Source organism: Coturnix japonica, chromosome 9, assembly GCF_001577835.2.
Source record: "Coturnix japonica isolate 7356 chromosome 9, Coturnix japonica 2.1, whole genome shotgun sequence".
Classification (NCBI taxonomy): Eukaryota; Metazoa; Chordata; class Aves; order Galliformes; family Phasianidae; genus Coturnix; species Coturnix japonica.
Window position 1 is genome coordinate 13,207,138 of NC_029524.1, and position 23,969 is coordinate 13,231,106.

The 23,969-nt window shown below is 40.6% G+C and overlaps 2 protein-coding genes across 2 annotated transcripts in view; one reads left to right on the forward strand and one right to left on the reverse strand.

Moving 5' to 3' along the window:
• Positions 1-23,969, forward strand: part of PSMD1 (proteasome 26S subunit, non-ATPase 1) — a 57,390-nt gene that overhangs the window by 17,769 nt on the left and 15,652 nt on the right. The window contains exons 17-18 of the mRNA XM_015871677.2: positions 18,305-18,419; positions 21,122-21,238. Coding sequence (XP_015727163.1) covers positions 18,305-18,419; positions 21,122-21,238 — 232 coding nt within the window. The remainder of the gene's footprint in view (positions 1-18,304; positions 18,420-21,121; positions 21,239-23,969) is intronic.
• HTR2B (5-hydroxytryptamine receptor 2B) lies at positions 404-11,701 on the reverse strand. The gene is made up of 4 exons (XM_015871678.2): positions 11,004-11,701; positions 9,678-10,355; positions 3,493-3,693; positions 404-1,550 (listed from the first exon to the last, which is right to left on the reverse strand). The coding sequence occupies exons 2-4, from the start codon at positions 9,982-9,984 to the stop codon at positions 670-672; spliced, it is 1,389 nt and encodes a 462-aa protein (XP_015727164.1). The 5' UTR covers positions 9,985-10,355; positions 11,004-11,701; the 3' UTR covers positions 404-669.

Consider the following 23,969-nt stretch of genomic DNA (forward strand, 5'->3'; position numbering starts at 1 on the left):
AGGACAGTTTTCTGTGACAAATCTGACAATGCCAGGCTTGTCTGTATATGAGAGTAATGGAGGCAAATTTGGGTGCAAAGGAGGTTCTGGCTTCTTCCTTATAGAAAAAAACTGCAGTGGGATGATTTCCACATATGGAATGTTTTGTTGGTTGTTGTGTTGTTGTTGTTTTTTAATCTCCTGGAAACAGATTTTGTGGTTTGTGGAATGGAAAGGTGTGTCTTTTGGTATCTGGAGCTCATGATTGCATTTCTGATACCCCAACACAAGAAAAGCTCATTCTTGAATCTATGGTGTCAATGGAGAGAGTTATAGGAAGTAGTGTAGTGTGTTTGTGTGCTGTGTAAGCAGAGAAAAACTCCATAGGTTTAAATCAAGAGGCTGAAGATGGTGAAGACTGAAGTCAGATACTCGCACTGTTTTAGCTTTTATTTATTTCCCTCTTTCTGTATGATACAGTTTTGCTATAGTCATAGTTTCTCATGGAATGAAGTTGCCACTGTAAGGTTTGGGGCTATAGTAGAGGAGACTTCGGAGGAGAGGAATTCTTATAAATTTATAAGATATTGCTTGCATAAATGAAACAATAGTACTTATAATCTCTTACAGCACAGTCACCGAGAGTAATAGAGATGGTAACACTATAATGTGGTCACAGCTGTCATTCCTCTATACGTAGCTTACTTGTTCTTCTGTTTTGTCAGCTTCGTTCTCTGTGAGCAGCAATGTATCCAGCAGAATGGCTGATGATGCTTGGATGGGTGAGCTCCTCAGCCTCATTGGGCTCTGGTACATGATGGGGTTAATCCCATTTCTCATCCCGTGCATAACAAAGAGCTTGGAATTTTCTGTCACAGAATTTCTGAAAGAGATTCTGCTGGAACACTTCCGAAGGACCTTACTAGTCTTTGTGGTCCGGTAGTTGCAAGTGATATACCTGCTGAAAGCCTCCCTAAATGTTTTGTTGAAGAGTGTGTAGACAAGAGGGTTCACTCCTGAGGATACGTATCCTATCCAAACAAATATCTCCATGAGCTTTTGAAATACTTCCTTGTCGCACGAGTTGCACAGGACTGAACTTATGTTAGTTATGAAGAACGGGCACCACATCAACAAGAAAAGAAAAAATACAATTCCAAGCACTTTTGATGCCCTTTGTTCATTGGTTATGGTTTGCATGGATTTCCTCCCAATGGTAGACATTCTACAGATGGGCATACCATTGGTCAGAGTCTTATCTTTCCTAGAGCCATTCAGCATGGCCACCTTTTCTGGTGAGCAGGCAGGTGTAGCGTCACGCTGAAATACTGTGGACACTGTTGACCAAGTGAAACGTTGAGGTGGCTTGTTGATCAAATAGGCCTTCTTGCGTAGCACTTGAATTGTCAGAAAGTAAGTGACTATCATGATAGCAAGGGGAATGAAGAACGCAGCCACTGATCCGTATAGAATGAAGTCATGAAAGCGATCAGGCGTCAGAAGACATGTAATATTTGTAGAGTTGCCATCTCCATCTTCAATTCCTCTGATAGGGACTGGAATAGCAATGCCTAGAGAAGAAAAACCAAGTACTTAAGTAACTGCTTGCAATCTCCGTTTTGGGCCAGAATCTTCAGAGTGTTTAAAGAAGGGTAGTTCCTGAACTCTCTAGAGTAGGCACAGGGTGACTTGAGAAAACATGAGCTGTTGAGAGCATTAGGTGGCTAATAGGGCAGATAGTACTTTGTGAGACTTGGCAAGCGCAGTTTTAACAGAATTACATCCCTCCCCCCCGTTTCTTTTTTAATCAGATTAGGGGGTAACCCTTAGAAGTCGAAAAAGCATGAAGTTGCCAACATCTCTAGTGTAAAACACATGAATTGCTTTGGGTCTAGTCACTGAAATGAGAATGACTTTTTCCTCTCATGAAATGAATTTCCCAGTGCTGTCTGTCCCCTTATTTTCTCCCCTCTTTCTCAGTGGCATCAACTTATTGGACACAGCTGATGTTTTTTCACTCTGCTTGACTTCCATGTATACAAGTAGTTAAATAGATGCCAGAATTATTCAGTGTGTGTGTTTGAGACAGATTTGTTGTTTCAAGTCACTTGGATATTTAAGAGTGTTTAAATGAGGCTTGCTTGCTTGCTAGCTCTGTAATTCAACACTTAAAAAAAAAATACTTAGCAGTCTTGTCTTTTAAATGAATTTTTTATAACTGCTGAATTACAGTCAGCACTTCATTTGCCAGCAGTCTGACATTACAACAAAAACAGCAGGTTCCTTGCTGTCTGGTGAAGGTTATTTGTGCTATGTTTCCTGATACCACTTAGCGATCTGGGGATTTACAGTATTCTTCTGCTTACTGAAGTTGGCTGGGGCAGCAAGAGGCGAAATGGTTTTCCCTTCAGCCACTTGACCCCTTCCCTGAGAAGAGGCACAACTTTGGATACAGCAAGCATTTAAAACGAAGACTGAGTTATATTAACCTTTGATTTGGAGAAACGGGACTCTCCTGCAGAGTACTCTTGTGTTAGATAAAAAGAAATGGAACGTACAGCGCTGATTAATAACAATAAATCAGGTATTAAAAGGTCAGCTTTTAAGTGTCACATCTCATTAAGGGTTTCCTTTTTTTGTGATAAAATAGAGATTCATCTTTTTTCCTGTCATCTGTTCTGCCAGCTTTTTTTTTTCCAAGCTGAAATTTCTGTTTTTGGGCATGCATGCTGGAGTCCAGAAGATGAATGTACCTATTCTTTTATGCGTCATTGGCTAAAGTAATCCAGAATTATTCCTTTTCTTTTGCATGCAGCATACAACGCTGTGCCTATTGCTGCCTACAGTGTGCACTGGTTACTGGAATTCAATGTTTTCATCATCTTAGCTCATTTAAAAGACTTTCTTCAAGCAATGAAGACAAGTGAGGTGCCATGTGCAGAACAGGAAAACACTAATAAATGTTTATACATTTGCATCCTTCGTATCAACTGTTGGGTGATTTTTTTAGGCCTTTCTGTATGATATGTTGCCAGTGCATGGTAGTCTTCACTGTGGCTGTTACCAGCTGCTCACTTATCTTTCAATCTTTGGTGCATGTAGTTAACCTTTTTTGACTAGATTTATGAGACAGCTTTAAGTAGGGCAATGATTTTAATAGTGTATGCTCAAGGCTTAGAATGGTATTTGGATGGATATATATTAGATTATTTCCACAGGAACGTGGAATCTTGCTTTCCCATGAGATACACTAGCCATGCAGATGTTGTCTTCTAACTTGTGGAGTTTTAGAAGCACAAAGTTTGATCTTTACATCTACTCAGTCCCTGATCTTTTTGGTAAACTTGATGAGCAGCTACTCAGACAGACTTTTGATGTAGCTATGTATGATCCAAATGGTGCGCTTAGGTCGACCCATATTGGCCAGATTTGTCTTTGTGCCCCAACTTTCACCTATTGTTTTGGATGTAAAAAGCTTCTGCATTGCTTTTCCAGTCTCAAAGCCTCACATACCTATTGAAATGAGCCAAACAATGATGATTTTGATGATGGTTGTAGCCCATGAGTTGTACTGGCTGGCCTGGATTGGCTTTTTTATCGCAATGTAGCGGTCTAGTGAGATGGCACAAAGGTGCATGATGGAAGCTGTGGAAAAGAGGACATCAAGGAACAGCCAAATGGGACACAAGGCAGTTGGAAGAGGCCAGGAGTTGTCTAGAAAAGAACAGAAAACTCATTAGAATCTTAGTTTTTTTGAGAGGTTTTAGTATCTTTCTTTTCCCCACTTGTCATCAGTACCCGTGAGGAGCTCCTAACTCTATAGAAACTGAACTTTGCCACTACAACTGTTAGACTGCATTACTTCTTTATGTAACTTCTAACTGGAGCAATTGCTGCTGTCATACAGATCTGGCTGTTTGTGTATTACAAGTCATTCCCTATCTTTCTTTCTGCTTTAGATCATGAGCTCTTTGTAGCAAGGACTCTGGGTTAAAAGACTAAAACAGATCTTAAAAAATGGGTCGTGACTGCTTGGTGCAACACCCTTGTATTGAATGATGGGGTTTTTTCAGCATTGTCTCTCTGATAGATCCAAGCACAGAGGAGATATCAGGCCATAACCAGTTTATTGGTCAATCATTTCAGAACTATGTTTGAATCTTGATGTTGGCAATAATCTTGAAGAACAAACAAATGACACGTAAACCAGCATCGTGTCCATTATTAAGGTTTTGTGGTATTCAGTGCTGCAAAAGGTAGATATTTTGGGGGGCTGTGTCTCCCATTCTTTACACTTCTAAACTGAATGAACTTCACTGAAATTGATTTCTTTCATAGCTGCTTGATTTTTTTCACTCACAAGTTTGTATTACAGTCCAGTGCAAGCAGTATTCAAGCTGAAATGCACCATAGTGTTGCATGTGTGTAAGAATGTTCTGCAGTCCTGGAAATGGCTGTGTGAATGCAGAAGTTTCTTCTATTCCTAGTAGTATCAATTGGTCTGCTTGAATTGTCTCTCCATGTGTTTGATCAGTAAGTTCATTTAAAGCATTACCAGAGAATTCAGTTCTTCATTGAATGATAAGGAAAAAAAAGTTGTAACAAATCAAACATTTTACATCTCCTTGCTTCAAACAAATGAATCTACGTGCTGAGAATGCCAAATGACCGAAAATATCGTCATGCTCAATCTTATCAGTGTGGTAATGGCCCAGCAGTTTGACATTAACAATTTTTCTCATATGTCTGTTAGATGGACATGATATGCTACTACCTTTGAAATATAAGCCCCAGAAGATGGAAAATTTTATCAAGTCAAACATAGCGTGTGCTTTTCTGCATTGCTGTGTGTGTTTGGGATCCTTCCCTGTAGATGTGAATAATAAAGTGAACTCCCTTTCTCCTCCCAGCAAAATCTTCATCCCCAGAGCAATGGACTCCAGGTGAGGATGGTGTAGAAAACAGGCAGTGAGGGAGAGAAGTGGTCTGGTTTCAGCCCAATAACCTAGACATTTCCGTGGCATCTCGTGTATTTATTAGATATCTCCATTGAATGTATACTTCAAAAAATTGCTGTTGCAGGTATGAGGAAGTGATAATTAGTATGTTATGAAACAGCTGCTGATGTGCTGTTTTTCTGCCTACACTTTAATCTGGCAGTGAAGTATTGCCTTTGAGCAGCAACAAAGAAGGAAAAATCAAAATGCCTGGTGGTTCATTCAGCGAGAAAGCAAGCCAGGAAAAAAAAAATACAGCTAGAAGAAGTAATTTATTAGAAAATCATAGAAACATATTCTGAGTTGGAAGAGGCCCATAAGGATCATCGAGTTCAGAGGAGTGGGACTACTACTAAGTATGACGTAAATGATGCAGGGTAAGCTCAAATAAAACGTGAACAATGGAAAGAGTGCTCTGTATCTTGAAGGATGCACAGAGAACGTTGCTTCATTTCAAGTAAGCACCTCACACTGCTGTTGAGAGCGCATACTTGCTGATCCCTGGATTATAAGTGTTTTACTTTCTGGAGAACAGCAGTGTAAGTTATTTTCATTTGCATCTTTCTTCTCTTTGCAGAAGAAATCCCTCAAATACTTTATCCAAAAGCTGCTTTTCTTTTTAATATAATGTATGAAAACAGCTTCCTGGTGCAGAGCAACTTTGTGAGTTTTCTGAGCTGTAGAGTTAGTTGGTAAGTGCAGCTGAAAAGAAGGCTTTGTCTTTCAGTTTTTCTTTGGAACTGAATGCAGAGTAAGTCACCACATCAGGATTATAGAATTATGTTCTGTTTTCGGTGCGTATGGTTGTTTTGTTTTTTTTAGCCAAACAAAATCAGGGTAGGCTTTAAATGCAGTAGCTGAAAAGAGTTGATGAGCACGGTTATATTTGAACAAATACATAGTTTCACTATCTATAAATCCTGAAGTATCAACTGGTTCTCTAGGATTCATGCTGTGGCACACACTGATTTTACTTCTTGTTTGTACAAGTGTTAGAAGCTCTGTGCCTACCATGGGAGCGACTGCTGGCTGTCGGCTTGCTGATGTGGTGGTGGTGTGTGTCACTGTTTGCCTATTGTGTTAGTTTGGAAGAAAGGAAAAAGCAGAATGTGAGTTTTCCCTCAGGACCCAGGAAGCACCTTTGACCTCTGACAACAAGCAAGGAGTTAAGTTCATGCTTCTTATAATTTAGACTGGAGGTAAATGGGCAAGTCCTGCCAAACAGCAGGGTGTGTGAAGTTGCTAGTGGGTCAGACTGTTAAAAGCTCTGATTCTCCTCACACTGGTGGAGCAATCCAAAGCATTACATGATTCACTGTACTGAGATTCTTCACCTTTTTTTTCCTTGGGAGTTAAAATGCTGACCTTAACCTAGTGCATTGCCTGGGTTAGCTGACAAGCCTGTCTGCCTGAAATCTTATCTGCTTTCTCCAGCTCAGGAAGCATCTTTATTTTATACCACCTACAAACCTGATCTCAGACCCTCCTAACTGTGGTGCTGCTGTTGCAGGTTTTCCTTATTTTTAGCTATTATGTGATAAAATAGATGCTTTGTGGTTGTCTTGCACCTTGAGGGGTAAGATGAGGTTTTTACCACGACTGCTTGTCCTTGAATAGAATCTTTATTTACATAAAGATTTATGTATAGGAAATACCTTGGAAATGTGTAATCCCTAAACCAGTGCATGTATATGCATGATTGAGAGAGGTCTTTAAATAGACTTGAAGATAGTTTGTTCTCTCGCTGCAAGGGCTGCTGAAATGTTTATTAAGGATTCTGTGATAGGAATCGCTTTGTTGCTGGTACATAACGATGCTTTTACTGGGAAGGAAACTGATATTTTAATCATCATCTGATTTTAAGCCCAGACTTTAATCTTCAAGTTGTGGTGTGTGGGCTCATCACTGCAGCGCTAAGCTTTGTGGACTCAGGAGGCCTGAGCTCTCCATGCTGCTGCCTTGCTCTTTCTCTCCTGAGTTGCTTGCTTATTTCTCTGCTCCAATTGCACTTTCTGAGTGGGTGTGTGTGAGGAATAAAGGAGTAATTTAAAAGATGGCACAATCTGCAAGTAAGTCACTGCTTGTGAAGCATGGGCAGCAGACCCATCCCACTTCAGATCTTGTAAATCAGAGGCTCCTTCTTAAGAGTTTGCTAATTTCACCATCTGAATGGCAGCATCTTTGTTTTGCTTCAGTAGTTCTATGTTTATGAATGTGGGTAACTTTGGAAAGCTCAGTGTGTGCAATTATTTCCTAGTGTGCCCACCCTTTTGTAGAATAAACGAGAAGTGTGTTTAGTAACCAATAGAAGCAACAAACTGTCTGTATATTCTGACACTTGCACTCTTAAATCAAAATTGTAACTTATATTCGTACAATAGCACATTTCAGTCTTATCTAACGGAGAAAATGTGCTGCTCATGGTATTGTTGGTTGGTTTGGATTTACATTAACCATGGGTTGGTTATGGATTTACATTATTTTTAAGGGTTTTCTTTGTTACTGCAGCAGCCTGTTTCTGAAGACTGTTCTATAACTGTAACATCAGTGCATGGAGCCGTTATCTGTAGCAGCTTTTGCGTTTGAACATTGACACTAATGTGTCCAGAACTGTTTAATGTGGCTGCGTTTTAGTTCACACCTATTTCCTCAAATATTCTCCATATAATTAAATATCAGTTCCGAATCAGAAGCATAATATTTGTATTCCATATCTGGAAACTGCACACAGCCATTGCATTATGACTGAAACATTTCTGCATGGAGGTGCCAGGAGGCCGGTTGGCCTTCTGACGATCAGTGATTATTCTGTGTCCAAGTAGTGGTCTGGGTAAGGTAGCTTTGAGATTAGGCCTGCTATGTACTGTTCTCGCTTGATTCCACAAACTCTTAATATATTGCTTGTGCTTGCGGCTTCTACAAGCACTTCAGCATCTCCTTCCACTTCATAAAGAGGGAAGGCAGCTTTTCTGCTTTGGCGCTGGAGAGAAATGTGAGAAATGTCAGTTTTAATCGCTGTTCCATAAAAGACTGGTTGCGATCTCACATAGTGAAGTTAGTTGTAATTAACTGATTTCTTGTGTATTTCCTGCACCGTGAAAGATGCTTTGTTTGTGAAGATTCCTATGATGCTGCAAACTGTGTAACCAGGATTTAGTACCAGATTAATTGGGAGAGATTAAAGAGCAATATTCTCTTTTTATAAAGATTTAAAAGAAGTTACTGATCTAGCATAGTTGAAAAGCAACACACAAAGCTTCGCAAAGTCCAGAACCTGCTTTTTTATTGGTCGCTAGTCAATTACCAAGTGCTTTTATAGTGATCTGTGCTTTTATAACAATCACTAATCTTATTATTTCTGTTATTAATGGGGTCTTTGGCTGGAACTAAGCAGTTACAGTGTCTGTGAATTAGCACTTGCATGCGGAAGTTTCTTACCTCTATGCACCTACTTCTTTTTTAAGTTAAAAATCCCTGTCCCAGCTATGTACATTCTTTCCTCTCTGTGGAATCTGTTGCTTGAAGCATATGTCTATTTTACGATATATGAGTATCCTACCCTGATAACCCTGAATTCTGACCTCCAATTCATAGACTGCTAAGGAAGGAACAGTCTGGAATGCACAGAAATTCAGTGTCATTTAGTGAATTACCACATTTATTAGTAACTGATTGCAGTCCCATGGAGCAAACAAAGCTACCAATGCACTTTCTGAAATAAAGTTTGATCGTGTTTGTTTGTTGCTCAGGCAACTCCTACAGACCCAGTACAGGAAAAATGAACTCCTGCCGTGCTTCATTATCTGGGGCTCAGTGGTACCTTTACCCTAAGGATAATTCTGTAAATCCTAAAGTTTTCAACAAATCTATACCACGTTGATTTATTCTTTTCATTTGGTTATTACTAAAATAGACCATTTTTAATTAGACGTTCTTAAAGAATCTTCAGGAGTTTTAAAAAAAAAAAAAGCCACTTTCCCATGGATCTGTTTCTGATTAGTTGTCAAAAGTAATACTTGATATAAAGCTGGACAGGAGAAAATATGAGAGTCATCCTTATTCTGTAATGACCAACCGGAAAGAAATTGTCACACCCAATGTATGTTTATATAGAAGAAAAAAATCAGTTTTATTTAGTGTGAGCCAGATTGGATGGTGGGTCTGAGTCTTGAAATCAGGCACACAGATGGGGCTGCCCTAACTTGACAGGCAGATACAGGAGTTCTTTGAGACACTTTACAGACATCACCATTTTTCCCAGAGCAAGGGAACATCAATTTCCCAGAAACTGAGACTGGTAAAGCTCATCATCGTGCTTCCAGGAACCATGTTTGTAAGAGATGACTTCCTGTCACTGCTGTAATATCCAGTACAACAGATTTTAAGGTTGAGCTGAAGTTACTGGAAACAGCCATTTGCTGTACACAGCATAATTCGCCATGTCTCCCTCTGAATAGTATCAGCTGCAAGTCTTAGGTGCTTGTTCAGTGGTTTGTTTCCAAAGAAAGAATATATCCACTGTGGATATTCTTATCACGAGGGCACTGGACTACATTACGGCTAGAGGAAGAAAAGATTTAGCCCTCATCCAAATGATATTTAAAATCTCAGTAGCGGAAAGCAGTCAACTTTTCTGTTTAAATCAGACCCCAGAATTGAACCCGGTACACAAGCCTGACGAAACGAACACGCCGTACTTACCAAAGAGTATTATGAGAAGGGCAATCGGCATCACAAACAGTCCCACCAGCAAATCCGCCACCGCCAGGGATGTTAGAAAGTAGTTGGTGGCATATTGCAACTTTTTCTCCAGAGATACCGCCAGGATAACCAGGATGTTCCCACCGATGGTGGGGATGATCACCAGCAGGATCAGCAGTGCTGCCCAGCACACTTTGTTTCCTTGCTCATCGTTCGGGTAATTCTCTTTGGGTTCTGTTACCGAGAGAGGTGACAAAGATCCATTGCCAGCTCCAGACCCATTCAAGAAACGTAAAGGATGGGGCATCTTTGTGCCCAGCAGGATGTGTCCGAGAGCTGTGTTTTGTGCAGGAGTTGCGTACGGTGCAAGAGTTCAGTGTGCCTCTCTGCTCCAGGATGATCCCGAGGAAAGGCCAGCATGGTCAGTATGGTAAACTGGTCATCTGCTATTTTGAGGTACAGTAACTGTGTCAGAGCTTGGATCCGAATTTTTGTATCCCATGCCTCACTGGGTGTGATGAGGTCTTAAAAACCCAAGTCCCGTCTTGTGTCCATCTCTGGCTGTTAGGGCTGAAGGTCTGACGTCCCTGTATAGCGAGGTTCAGCTCTCAGAAGATTATAGAAGAGAATTCAATAGCTGAGAATAGTAAGCAGTTCAGTAGCTCCCATCTTTCACCACTGTAGGAAAAAAAAAAAACAAAACAACAAAAAACAAAAAGTGGTAGATGAATTTGGATGCCAATTGTTTCCCTCTAGCTATAGCATACGAATGTTTGCTGTTTGTAAGCACAAACTGATGCAGACAGATGCTGGTGTGATATGTGTGCAACTCCTCCTCTCCCCGGTGCCTACTCTCAGGCAGCGTGTGCGTAGGCAGGCGGCAGTTCCCATGTTTCCTCTTAATAGAGTCCTATTTCTCCAGAGAGGAACACCCCAAAAATATCTTTGGAAATGATGTATGTGGTTTCTGTTTGATTCTCTACAGTCCATACTTTATCAGGTAAGGGTCAGGAAGCTGCAGACAATAAAAGACTGGTAACAGTCCCAGGGGGACCATAAAGATTTATGGAACTGAGACCTCTAAATTTACCCATTCTTTTTTTTGGGGGGGAGGGAGGAGGGTGAGTAAACCTCCTTTTGTTTTTTTAATCTGAGCACTGCTTCTATGAAGCGCAGCCTTTTCTCTTCCTCTCCCCTCTCTCAGCTCAGCCGAAGACTTAACGCTTACACTTCCCCCTGCAAGCAGACGCTAAAGGAGTTCTGTCCTTAGCTGAACAGTTATTGAGGAGCTGGTGCGCTATAAGTCTCAGGTGAAGAAGGCCTTACCTTTTTCTCTTGTGTTCCAGTAGAGTTCATTTGTATCCGGGAAGATCCTCTGTGATTTCTTCTTCTTTTTCATCACATGGTGGATTTTAAGATCAGGTTTTTCACTGTTTTCTGGAAAGCCGGTTGTTGGTTTATTTGCGTCTCTTATATTTCTAAAGGTTGTCTCTTGTTGTGCGGTTGTTTAGCACTTAGCATTTCTTTTAACACCAAGATGATGAGTTTCTCTTTGGGGAAAGCTGTCTTCCTCACCCAGGCACTTTCTCCAGCTCTTGAATGCAGGAAAAGAATCGTTCTTGCTGCATTTATAAAAGATAAAGAAAGGATGTCCTTTATTTTCTGTCCTTCCTCTTTGATTCTCCTGATGATTTTACTTATGTGATTAGCACGGTCTCACTGCAGTTTTCTTTGTTCATTAGCAAAACTTGCAGTCTGCTGCTACCCATTGTTTGCTGACTGACTCATTCCAGTGCATGCAGCTCCAGCGCTTGGAAGCAGGGAAATTAATGAGTGGGGGCTTGGCTGGAAAAGAGCCAGCAAGCATTAATTGATTCAGCGCTTCAGCCCCATAATGTTATGCCCCTTGTAGCTGTGTCAGGGTGTGCAGATCCTGCTAACAACCCTTCCTCCTACATTATCCTAACTATACTCAAGGCAGCGTGTGTGCATATGTGCGTGATCGCTCTCGCTGCCTCTCTCTGGTCAGAAGCACAGTTAACCCTGCAAAGTTCTGCTGCCACAGAGACGCTCTGATTAGCACACTGTTTTAAGTGCGTGGGCTGTTACTTTAAATCTTCCTGCTTGCAGCTGCTTCTTATTATTGTGAACGTTCTTTTTTGCTACTTTCCAACTTTCAGTCAAATATGTGTATCATCTCTAACTTTGCGTATTTCTTCATTAAAATGGAAATAGGTTTCACTTCTGTGGACGTTAGCTAGATAGCTGAGTAATAGAGTCATTGAGTTTAAGGCCAGAAAAAGCCATGAGGCCATGATCCAACCCTGGGATGTCACTGACCGTGACACTCCTGAGCTGCTTGGTGCTCAGCAGACTCAGACTGGTATTTGGGTCCTTGATGAACTGGGAATCAATTCATATTCATTTAAAAATAAGATTAATTTCTTTAGAATATTGCTACCTTAGAACCAAAGCGAGAGTGTCTGCCAAATGTCAATAGAAATATTAAGCCGGTGGTTTGGGTAGAACACTAGAATATCCAGAAAAATAATCATCACTTGCACTCTATTTTCATTGCTTAAAAAGAAACCTTTGTTAAAATTTATATTGTCTTGGTTTTCAATTGACTTTTGTTGCCTTTACTTCCCAAGACATAACTTTCTGAAGAGTAAAGACGAATCCAGCTGCGGTAATTCTGTTTCCTCAGGATGGAGCTATTGGCAGTAGATATAGAATCGTGTATGCAGAAGGAATTCTGGATTAAAAGCACTGAGTTGCAATAAGGACAGACTCATCCTTTAACTTCAGCCATGTGCTGCTCCTCGTGTCACATCTCCAAATTACGAGGACAGAGTTAAAAGCTCTGGAGGGTAAAAACAGACAGTTTCTGTCAGTAACTTCTGCTCATCAGCAGCGCCAGTTATTGTGATAAGACTGTGCTGGATGCAAAGCATTATCTTTAAAGAGGTGGGTTTTTCCTTCTTCTCATATTTTATCTTGCACAACACAGTAGACACAGTGACTTCAGTGTGGGGGAAGTGTCGAAGGTGGAGAAATGTAGTTTTGTCAACTTGAGTCATTATAAAACTTAGCCAAATTGGAGAAGCATCTGTGTAGATTGCTGCAATAAAAAGTTATTTCTGTCAAAGGGAAAATCAGGTGTTCCCGCTTCTCTGGAATACTTTGTTGCATTTCATAATGTAATTTATGTGATTAAAACAACTCTCTGCCTCAAAAAAAAATGGCTGGATTAAACAAATTAGGAGGGAGAGGACTCGGTGATCTCTGGACGTCCCTTCCAACCCCTAAGATTCTGCGATTCTGAAATGGGGGAAATCCACTTTTATATCCATTACAGATCTTTAGCAAGTTTTTCGCTGCATGCTTGGCTAGGCTTTCCCTGCACACTCCATCCACCTATATGCCCCTCTACTCTCCAGCGGTAAAACTTCAGGCTTGCTACACCCTGCTGCACCGTGAGTATTTGAACTATGCATAGATATTTCACCACAGCTATTCCTTGCTGTTATTTCTGTTTTAAAATTGTCAACACTGTTTTATTTGAAGGGGTCCACGTCTACTTCAGTCACACTATCAGTGGTGGCAGTGTCCTTTGGTAGGCACCCATCCCTGCGCCTCCTGTGCTGCAGCTGTTTGCAGTCCTCTCCTGACCCTCCTGCTGGTGGGAGGCCACCTGGGAGCTCTCCTTCCTCAGCAGGTCTCAGTGACGCAACTGGAAGGCAATTTGGAGAAAATTGGTGCGGAGAATGAGCCTGTGCTGCATGAGATAGTTGCAGGAAATTCCTGGCCCCTGAATGGCTTGCATCCTTTTATCAGGGGAGGAGGAGGTGGGATTTATGCCCATGCTGCCTTATCAGACACCAAAATATGCCAGTTAGTTGCATTTTTGTCTGCACTTTTCCCATCCTCTGTGTTGTGCCCTGCTACACACACTTTCCATCAGAAATGACTGCAAATTGTGCAATTAGATGTCTGCATTCCTCCTTTATTAACTCATTCATGCATATTCAGCTTTTCTTCTTTATTTGTCACCACGCAAGCAAAGCAATGTGTACAACTAGTGCTGTATGCAATGATTAATTCATGTCCATTAGCTTAGGAAGTCATAAATATTTATAATCTTTTGAAATATGACTGGGGGAAACTTGATGAGGGATTTAGAAGATAAATTTGACGTTGTTCTCCTCTAACATTTCATTTTTCACTGAGTTGTAGAGGCCTTAAACATTTAGACTGAAAAATAAATGTATGAAGTGATGGTTCAGACACTTCCATTTTTAGTCTCAGACTCGGTGTGATGGTTTATTTTAAGTATTTTGTTTGTTTGCTTGTATATGTGTAAAAGGTGGCGTTGGGATGTTTTCATGTTCAAATACTGCTAAAATAGAGGCAGAAATGACAGTAGTCCTATAACCTGCAAGGTTTGTACATCTCAAAATGGGAGATGAGCTGCACAGAGGTATTTGGATGTAATTCTAATTGGACTGTGATGTAAGACAGTGAGAGGAATGTGCTTCAAGATGGGTCAGTTGGAGTTGTTTGTCTGTCTTGTGGTGTTGATATATGCTTCCTGGCCAAAAAAAGACAGATTGTTAAACAGAGTCAAAGGATCCAACGGTGTGTGTTCAATTTCAGGAGGCCAATAAGGCTCCTGTGGGCAAATCCTACAAAGAAAGGTGACTTTGTACCTGCAGGTGTTGCAAATGTAATTTACCATCAGAAAACCCACCGCAAGCCTTAGGATCCTGAATAGAGCTGCTGTAAGAAAGGATTCCTTTTGAAAAGGAAATAGAATACGCAAACTATGGAGAACTTTCCATCATCAATATCATTAATTGAAAGGACGAGTGAGCATCTCCCACTTCTAACCAATCTGTTTGTCTTTCTTCAGATTAGGCTTATGATTTAGTTGGGGACTTTTTGATATCAGATAAAAGCTTTATTGCTGGGAAACTCCAGGGCACTTAGAGGCTAACCATCAGCCTTCTATATACAACGCAATATTTGTATTTACAAGTGCCGTATGTTATATCCCAGTGGTGAACACCCGCAGCAATGAGATCAAAGTTGAGGCTGAAGCTGAGGTTGCAGGGCAGTGTCAGGCAGTGCTGTTGCGTTGTGCTTCTGCGAGGATTCACAATCCTCAGTTAAGCAGTGTTTGTTTCTGTGTGGTTTAGAGGGGGGCTGCTTGGTGAGTAAACCTGCTAAAATGCCGGCTGTTATGTTTTGCTGACAATTTCTCATTGCAGTCTTGGTGCATCTTAATTTTTTTTATAAGGTTTTCTTTATGACTTCTGAAACAAACCAAACTGTACCTTGGAGCAAGTCCTTCATCTGCAGGCCAAGTGTCACAGCAGTAAAACCTCTCCTGGAGTGAGCCAGAAACAAAGCTGTAGCTGGCTACTCTGTAGAAGTCGTGCAAGAGACTTGCGAAGCTTCTTTGGCTTCTTAATGTATTTCATTTCCTGATAACAGAAGGAATAAAGGCAATTGTGATGAAGGTTTTTCTGGATGTCATTGTCATTGACGTTTGTATTTCCATGGGTTGTATAGGAGCAGTAGAGCAATACTCAGATGAAAATGAAGGAAATAATCAAGCACTTCTGTTGTTTTGCTGTTGAGTAAAATATAATTGCAGAAACAGGCTGCTTGAGCAAAACCAGCATTAGGAGGAAAGGAAGGAACCGGTGCATTAAAGGTAATTTGGTTTAAAAATAGACATTGCATATCTTCCTAAGATATACAGCCCAGTTTAACGATACGCCTCAGGCTTTATTGTAGGAATTTGTTGGATTAAATTACTGGCCTCTGTTACAGGAAGGTCATCATAGAGGACTACGATACATTGCTTTGGGCCTCACAATATATTAAATATATTCCAAGTTCAGGGTTTTTACTGTGACTTAAGGGATGAGGAGTGGGAATGTGTCTGCCAGTGACGCTGCTCACTACGTGTCCGCTGGTCGTTATGGTATTTCATGCAAAGTTACCGTCTGTTCAACTTGCAGTAACAACTGGTGTCCCTGCTAGTGCTCAGAGCAGCCTCTTGCTGGGTGTGACTGCTGAGAAACCATTCATCTTCATTATTGCTTCTCTCCTTCTTCCACCAAATGACTGTAATCACTGAGGGCATAATGGAGGAGGTGGCGGCCTCAAGAGGAGGTGATGTGAGACCTGCGTGATGAAGGGGAGACTTCCTCCATAGGAGCAGAGCTGCTTCTCTTGTGCTGAAAGCAAGTCGGTGGCTCATGTGGCTGTGCTTGCAAGGAAGGGTGAAAACCTCAGGCTGAGGGTGGGAGGATGCGATGGTGTTTTCAGCATGTTCCTGTGTCAGATTGCTGGTCTGAAGTAATTCCGCAGGAGCAAGATTGCAGGTTGTGACTGCTTAGGAGGGTGTTTCAAATTGTTCCTTTTATCACTTGTCAGAACCGTTTGGAGTTTTATGAATTTTATGAAGTGAGCTTTGGAGCTCGTATTTGCTAACCTTCTGGCAATAGCTTGTAAGACTTCGTAAAGCATTTCAGTGGTAGAGCGAGCAAACAGACGTTACAACGTAAGCACTGATGCCAGCACTGCTCTTGTAACTGAGGTCATGTTCCTCTGATGAGTGTTTTTATGAGGCTCTCCAGCTTCCTCTGCCCACTTGTGATTCTGCTTTCTCTTGTGTAATACGTGGGGAAGAACTTCTGGAAGGCTGTGGGACTGATAAGGCTGCAGAAGTGAGGGAAGTGGTGGAACCCTTAAATAACTTCTACTCCCACGATGGATTTACAGGAGGCCATCTGTCATTGTTTGACTGTTTTATGGGTAGATTTGAGATAAAAGCATTCAAAATAATGACCACAAATAATGTAAATCTGGCTAAGAGTTCTACAATGAATCGGTGGGTGTTAATCCTGATTTTGTAATAAAAACTGTTGGAACTTGTGACCCTGCAGATGCAAGGATCTGTCTGAGTTAACGATTCTATAAAATCCAGCTTTCTGAGCAGGAATGTAACGATTAATGCTTCAAAGTGCATAATCACATCTTTGCCAGAAGATGTTTTTTTCCTCCTCTTTGACTTGCAATCTGCCTGCTCAACATTAGCTGAAGGAAAGCAAACACAAAGGTGTTAGGAGTCTTTGTTCAAGAGCTGAAATCTTCTGTGCAGCTGAATGCTTGAGCTCACTTGTTATAGGATTTGTGATTCCCGCTTTCCACATCAGCCTGTTTTTAGTAAACATTCAGCTGTTACTCGAGCAACAGTCTGATAGGTGGTTTTACACGTGCCTTTTAGGTCGTACTCTATATGTCTGCTTGCTTGTGGGACAGAATCATTTCATTTCCCATCTCTTTCTGGTTTCTTAGCGTTCCTTGTCATGGCTGCATCTTAGTGCTTCCAGCTGTTATTCTCTTCTTATATATTTCTCATGTGAATGTTTTAGGAAGGAGCATAGTGCTGATGTGCTGAGCAGCCTGTGAAACTTGGGTGCCTCTGGGTCCCCTCAGTAGTGCACAAAGCAGAGCTGGAGCCTGCGTTGGTGCTGCTGGTCTGAGCTAAGCAAGAGCAGGGAGGGGAGTGCAAAGGGCAGTTCAGGGCTGCTTATTGGAGGAGATTGTGGGGGATGTGTTGAAGTGGGAAGAGATAGTAGCCAGAGTAAAATAAGCTGATTATCTGCACAGTGCAGAATGTCATGTAGGTGGATATGTGACCTTGTCTTGGGTCCTCGGTCATAACGAACAAAGAAGATATATTATTTCATTGAGACCTCTTAATCTGTTTTCTGTGATTCAGGTGCATTTACCTAAGAACACTGAAGCATAATCACTTTTTTTTTTCTATGCCTTGAGTTGATTGAGTACTTCATTAAGCATCTAATAATGCACCATGATGCTACGGTTCCTGTGTATTACAGGTACTGCCAGCAACCTCCAGCTTCCATCATAGCAAATATAAGAAGAAAAGAGCCCATATCACAAACTGACCTAGATCTAAAAGCCGAGAACACCTTAGTTTCATTTGTATATTTTGATCTGAAATCAGCTTATAGCCAAACCAAATGGTTTGCGAGACTGGCTTTAGGATCGCAGATGTGACAACTGCGGAAGTAGTCTGGGCTGATGGGCAATGAAATGGAGAAGATAACCAGATGATATGTATTTTGAAACCACTCATAATTAAATCTCTTGCAGTTTATAGTTTTCCATTTTTCTCTTTCATGAGCATTTACTTGCCAACTGCATTCCTGCATTGATTGTGTGTTTGTGGTGTCAAGAGATTGGGTAGATTTAAGAATCTATGGTGAATGTATACCTGTGAGTTCAGAAGGCAAATGTGTACAAGATGTGCTTATTTTCATTACAGAAAGTATACGTCGCAGAAAGAAGATGTTAATAGGTGACAGCTGTGTGCCATATCTGCTGGGATGGGGAAGTTTATTAATTTATGCACTTTTCCCTGTTCTTCTCTGGGTCCATCTGTTCTGCTCCTCTTGTTACAGTTGAGAAATGCAAAACATACGGTGTAAAAAGACAGTTTTAAGTTTTCTTGTATCAACAAAACAAAGGCTCCAAATTCTGAAGAACAGTAGTAATAAATAACATTTTATTTTGCTTTTCTTTAGGACTCCTGAGCAGTGTCCAAGTGTGGTTTCTTTGCTGTCAGAGAGCTACAATCCACATGTGCGCTATGGGGCTGCCATGGCTTTGGGCATCTGCTGTGCAGGCACTGGAAACAAGGTAAGGATCAAATCCATTCACTCCTTCTGCACTCTCCTACAGAGATGTTTGTGCAGGAACGTCACACACAGAAATCACATTTCCTAGACAGCTGTAGGGGAGCAGTACCACTTCACATTTAGTCTCAGGCTTTCCTAGTGAGTTTTCTTACCATCAGTTGCCACTCATTGTTAAATGCATGTTCAGCACTCATGGACCATTATTCCTTCATCCTTGACCTTGTACAGATCACTTTAGAGGAGGATGGGGAATGCCAGTGATAGGAAAGCAGCAAGTAATTTGCTGTGTCCCAGCTCTTTTCTTCTTCTCTGTGGTACATTAATCATGGAAGATCCGTGTAGAGCCAAGTGCAATGAAATTGTGTTTTCCAGTGTATAATTCACTGTTCCCTTAGAAGTGTCATTAAGAAAGAGATGACTCTCATGTGAGTAGCAAGGGTCTTTCTCACTTCTATGAAACAAGCAACAAGTAAACTCTAGAATAAGCTTCCATACTTCATCCACATACGTATGCAGTCAGTACTAGTATTGAATCACAGTTTTGAAATAGATGCACAGTTAATATATTTGAAATTAATATTTCATGTTTCCATATCTTCAGTACATCTCAAATGAATCTGTGTCATCCCTTCCTCTGCTAGTGTTAAACATTAGTTCTTTGACTCCTGCACACAATGCTCCCCAGCATGTCACTTGTTGTGAAATGCACAGAATGCTGACATGTGCTGCCTGCCATCTTTAGTATCTAAAGCACGCAGACTTGAAAGCCTGCTGAAAATGCTATTTTTATCCAGGTTGCTTTGTTCTCAAGTGGAAGGTAGAATCAAGGAGCTAATTATTTTTAACCTTCTGCATCTGACAAGTTGATTTAATTGGAACTGCTTTTAGTCACACAAAAGGAGTCTGTTTTATTTCCAGATGCTTGGTATGATAAAGATCTAAACCATCAGATTATGCACATACATACCTTCCAAAGCTTAGATTAGCAGGTTTTAAAAGCCTAATTATATTGGACTTCAGAAATTGGGAAGCTTTTGGTCGTGGTCAACATGTTGTATATGGTGTTCAGTGCATGAATGAATGAGCAATCCATGATACCTTCAGGTGGAAGAGCTCAGTCTTCAAGATAGCTCACGTGGCAAAAAGCAGTCGAAGTGAGGGCACTAGAAGTTTTTCTCAGAAATGGTGTTTTGTATAAAATCAGCTTGTTTGTAAAAGCCTCACCCTGAGTGAAGTACACTGAGCAGTCTGTGCTGGGATACTCGTGCATTCAATTGCATTTGTTCATGCCCTCAGTTTGTGCAAACAGAAGAATACTCAGTACAAGAGTCTGCCAGGTCTGTCCAACTTCTGTAATCAGAAGATCACATAATGGATTAAAAGTGCTCTTTGAGCTTCTTATAGTCTTCACATGCCATTTCAGAGTGCTTTTAGACAGCCCCTGTGTTGCCGCAGACCAAGTTTATCTATACAGCCCATGGCTATGCAAACTGCTAAGGTTTAGTCCACTTAGATCTGAAGAGTGTGGCTGGTGAGCACAAGCTAAGTACTCTGACAACTTGCTGTTGTGGACATGGGTAATCTTAGTCCCCCTTGCCATCTTTTCCTCCATCTCAAGTCCAGCTCCCCAGTGAGTTGGTGCAGACTCAAACCCTCAGAACACTGGCCCAGACTAAACATCAGTTCTCTGTTGAATTATCAAGCTGGAAAAGCACACTGAGAGATGTGATGAGGGCTGCAGCTAGCACATGAGAAGGGAAGAGACAATACAGCTGTAGGGAAATTGAAGGAGGAGAGGGATCTCATTTTGGCAGCAGTGAGTTTAGAAAAGTTTTGTTATCTTGTGCATTGTGCACTGAGACCCTTGGTTGAATAGAGATGAATTTGTGACTATAATAATTCTTTGCATGTTTAAGCCATGGCTTGCAAAGTGGCAAAACTGTAAACAGAGAATAAAGATGTTCCCAGAGAGATGATTTAGTCTGAGAAGTCAGCAAATTGCACTCACTGATCCTAGATATCTAAGCAACATTTATTACGATGGGCTCCTTACAGCTTTTCATAATCCATGTTCAATATTTAAATGAATGTTTATTGCTAGATCCAAGATAGATGGTGTTCAGGCTGGGCTTAGTTGGGAAGTTACTGGGTTTGGAGAAGCAGCAGAGGAGTTTAAAATGTTTTCAAAACACAGATTTATTATGTAGGTGCTTATAGGCAGTCCCACTCAATGTGGGTTTGCTTTGAGTGCTTTCATGTGATGTTGAATGTTATGGGCTCTAACAATGAAGTATAAGGCCAGAAATTTGGAACCTTGATTACTTTATTATCTCATGTTATAACCTCTGACACATTGTTGGGTATCTCTGCGTCATTTTTTTAAGTGGAAAATGAAAGTAATGCTGATGCATTTTGTTGCAAAGAATGGCAAAGAAAGTATAGGCATAATTTGTGTTTATAGATTAAGACATGCCATTGTCAGTAGTTCTCATGCACTGAATGTATTTGTTGCTTTTAACAACAGTTGTTGATCTATTCTGCAGATAGATCTTGTTCCATCCATCTTAAGTTTCCAGTTGCTTTTTTTTAAATGTATGTGTTAGCACCTATCTGTTAACCTTGGATTACAGCACTGAATTGTAGGATACTGAAAACAATAGTATTAACTTTGTGATGCTTTTGTTCTTTTTTTTTTTTTAATAGGAAGCAATTAATTTGCTTGAACCAATGACAAATGATCCTGTGAACTATGTACGTCAAGGAGCTTTGATTGCATCTGCCCTTATCATGATCCAACAGACTGAGATTACCTGCCCAAAGGTAACAGTGGCACGCCTTACATACCAGCTTGCTAGTTGGGAAGTGTGGTCTTGGATGTCAGGTTGTTAGTGCTCAGCACTGCACGTAAGCATTAGCAAGAGAGTATGGGCCTCAAAAAGAGCAAGAGCTGAATGCAGAGCAGGAAACCCCTGCTTGGGCTGGAGCATGCGCTTTTGAATGGAGCATGGCAATAGAAATATGCTGATAGCGTTTTAACTTTGGATGTTGTATGAATACATACTCCTGCTTATAAAGAGTGTATTCTGTAGTGATACTAAACTATCTTGCAAAGACACAAGTATCTGATTTCCTCTCAAATGTGTTGAGGCCTGTAGGCTTGTGATGTGTGTGAGCAGAGTTGTTTAGTAAAGTTGGCTTTTTTTTGCAGCTTAATGTAGGCTTTTCAGGTGAAACAGTTTCTGCTTCCAGAACTGTCTCAGTTACTTTATAGCAAATAATTTTTTTTAATGGAGCTTTTCTTTCTGCTTGAAGGGCAAAAAAGGTTGCATGTGCTGTGTTTAGCTTTTAAAAAACAGGTTGCCTTGTGTGTACATGACAGATGATAATATGCAAACATTTGTTCAGCCTAAAAGTGCGTTAATAGAAGCTTTGAGGTTTCACGTTTCATCTCCTCTGCTGAGCAGTGAGGCCGAGCTGTAGTTGGTACTTTGCTACTTGCCTATCATAATGGGTTGCTTTTATTGACATCGTTTTAGAAATTGAACTATAATAAAAGCAGCCACACTTTTACTGCATCTGGATGGGGAGAATGAGGGAAAAGTAAGGATGATAAAATAAGGATGATACTTTATTTTGTTATGAGCAATCCATCCATTGGGTTTTCAGTCTTTTGAGATGATGGGTGAAAGAATCCATGTCCTGTACAGAAGTGTAGATGGAAGGAGTGGTCGTTTTAGTGTGTACTAAGTCAGATTTCTTTCCCCAGAGAGTGCTGCTATCCTTAGCTTTGGAGGTCTGTGTAATATGTAGGCTTACTAAGCAGGATAAAATAGTTGGCTAGCAAAATACAGGATAGGATAAGATGTACAGTCTGGGGCTCAATGCCTTGTTTAAAAATGGGGAGAGGAACTGGAATAGCTTTATGCTAAAGCCCCATTTATGAGCCAAAATGAAAGTGTTGTTATGTAATACAGGTGCAAAAGGCAATTCATGACATGGTCATATGAATGCTGCAAATACTGAAAACGTGGCAACAAAAATCCTACAAGTTATAAACTAATAAGAAATCCTTGAAAGAACCTGATAATTTAGGAACTGAGCACAAAATGCATCAAATTTATTTCTTTTGAAGGAAGTTATCTATAAATACCGTGGTTTCTTGCTCAAAATTAAGAGGAAGGAATATCATGAAGAATATTCCTCCCATTAAGTTATTTATGATTCTTATTTCCATGGGAAACATTTTTGGAGCTCTCTGCCAGCCTGAAGAAAAATAGTTCTGATGTGAAAAGGTGGAGTTCAGATAACTGGCCATTTTTGGGTTACAGTGACATGTTTTAATCTGATTAGGTTCCTAAATTGCGTGACAGAGCTACTGATAGATAAGCAGCTAATAGGCAGAGTTCCTTGGGTTTTATGTCCCACCAACTGTGTTTGTGGTCTTTGTGGGGTTATCAAGAAGCTAAGTTTTACATTTAGACAACTTCATATCATTGTTTCTCTGCTGCTAAATGCACTGAGATGTTTGGCATGCGGGAAAGTGATTTAGTAAAGGTTATGGCATAAAGTCTGACTGCCTTCCTGTCATTACTTCTCCATTTGGTACTGCCTGTTCTTTGCAGCAGTGTGCTTTGGGTTCAAAAGACTTCAGATTCTCTGGTGCTAATTGGAGATGAAGACAGGGGCCCTGCTTTATCCAACTTAGCCATTTTGCATTAATTCTACTTAAAGCGTTTTTCTCTTCCATTCCTTCCCTTCAGGTTGGAATATGATTCACGGAGAATAACAGGACCCCTTCTCTCAAGCATGCTTTTATCTTATTTTCCCTTTCAAGCTGAGAACATCAAATAAGCTCCTCATCTGTCCATGAAAATAGCTGGGTTTCCCATCTTTTTTTATTGTTATTTTATACTTTATTTTCCTCAATACTTAGCGCAGAACCACTACCACCAGTAGTCCTGCCTTGGAACTGGTTGGGGCTGCAGTTACAAAGTGCATTTATTACTTCTGCGTTGATACAGGGAGGTTTTCAAGAAGGAAGAAAGCCAACTTCAGAGTTTTGAGCTGCATGTTGCAGTGCTGAAATAATAGCATTAAGTGGGGATTTAATAATCAAATTATTTCAATTCACTGTGTTTTTATCTTTCTATTTGTCATCTCAGTTGCACTTACTATTTAAACAAATTAAGTTTAAATGGCTGATGTATTTATTAAAGAAATAATTAAACTTGCAAGTTTCTGAATTGCCCCAAAGAATGACAGCTGCTGTGTAAACCTGACTGTGTCTCTTTGGAGCTGGAACTCAGATTCCTCTGCAATCAGCCAGTGTGGCTTTTCCTGTCCTCTGCTGATACATTTAAGAACCATATTAGTGTAGGATGTAGAACAATAACAAGTTTATTTTGTGAAATGGAATCCTAAATTATAGATATGATGAGATCATTGCGACAGAAATCAATGGCAACTTTGTTATGTATTTGTGACCAGCAGGGCAATTAAGACAGCAATTTGGGAGGCATGCTACTTGTCCTAACATCTTGTATCGGATTTA

Excerpts from the sequence above, each read along its gene's own strand:
- HTR2B (XM_015871678.2), bottom strand. The coding sequence starts at position 9,984 with ATGCCCCATCCTTTACGTTTCTTGAATGGGTCTGGAGCTGGCAATGGA. Across the intron at positions 3,694-9,677 it reads CCTTCTCATAATACTCTTTG|ACAACTCCTGGCCTCTTCCA; the intron begins GTAAGTACGGCG and ends GTTCTTTTCTAG. Across the intron at positions 1,551-3,492 it reads TGTTTGGCTCATTTCAATAG|GCATTGCTATTCCAGTCCCT; the intron begins GTATGTGAGGCT and ends TTTCTTCTCTAG.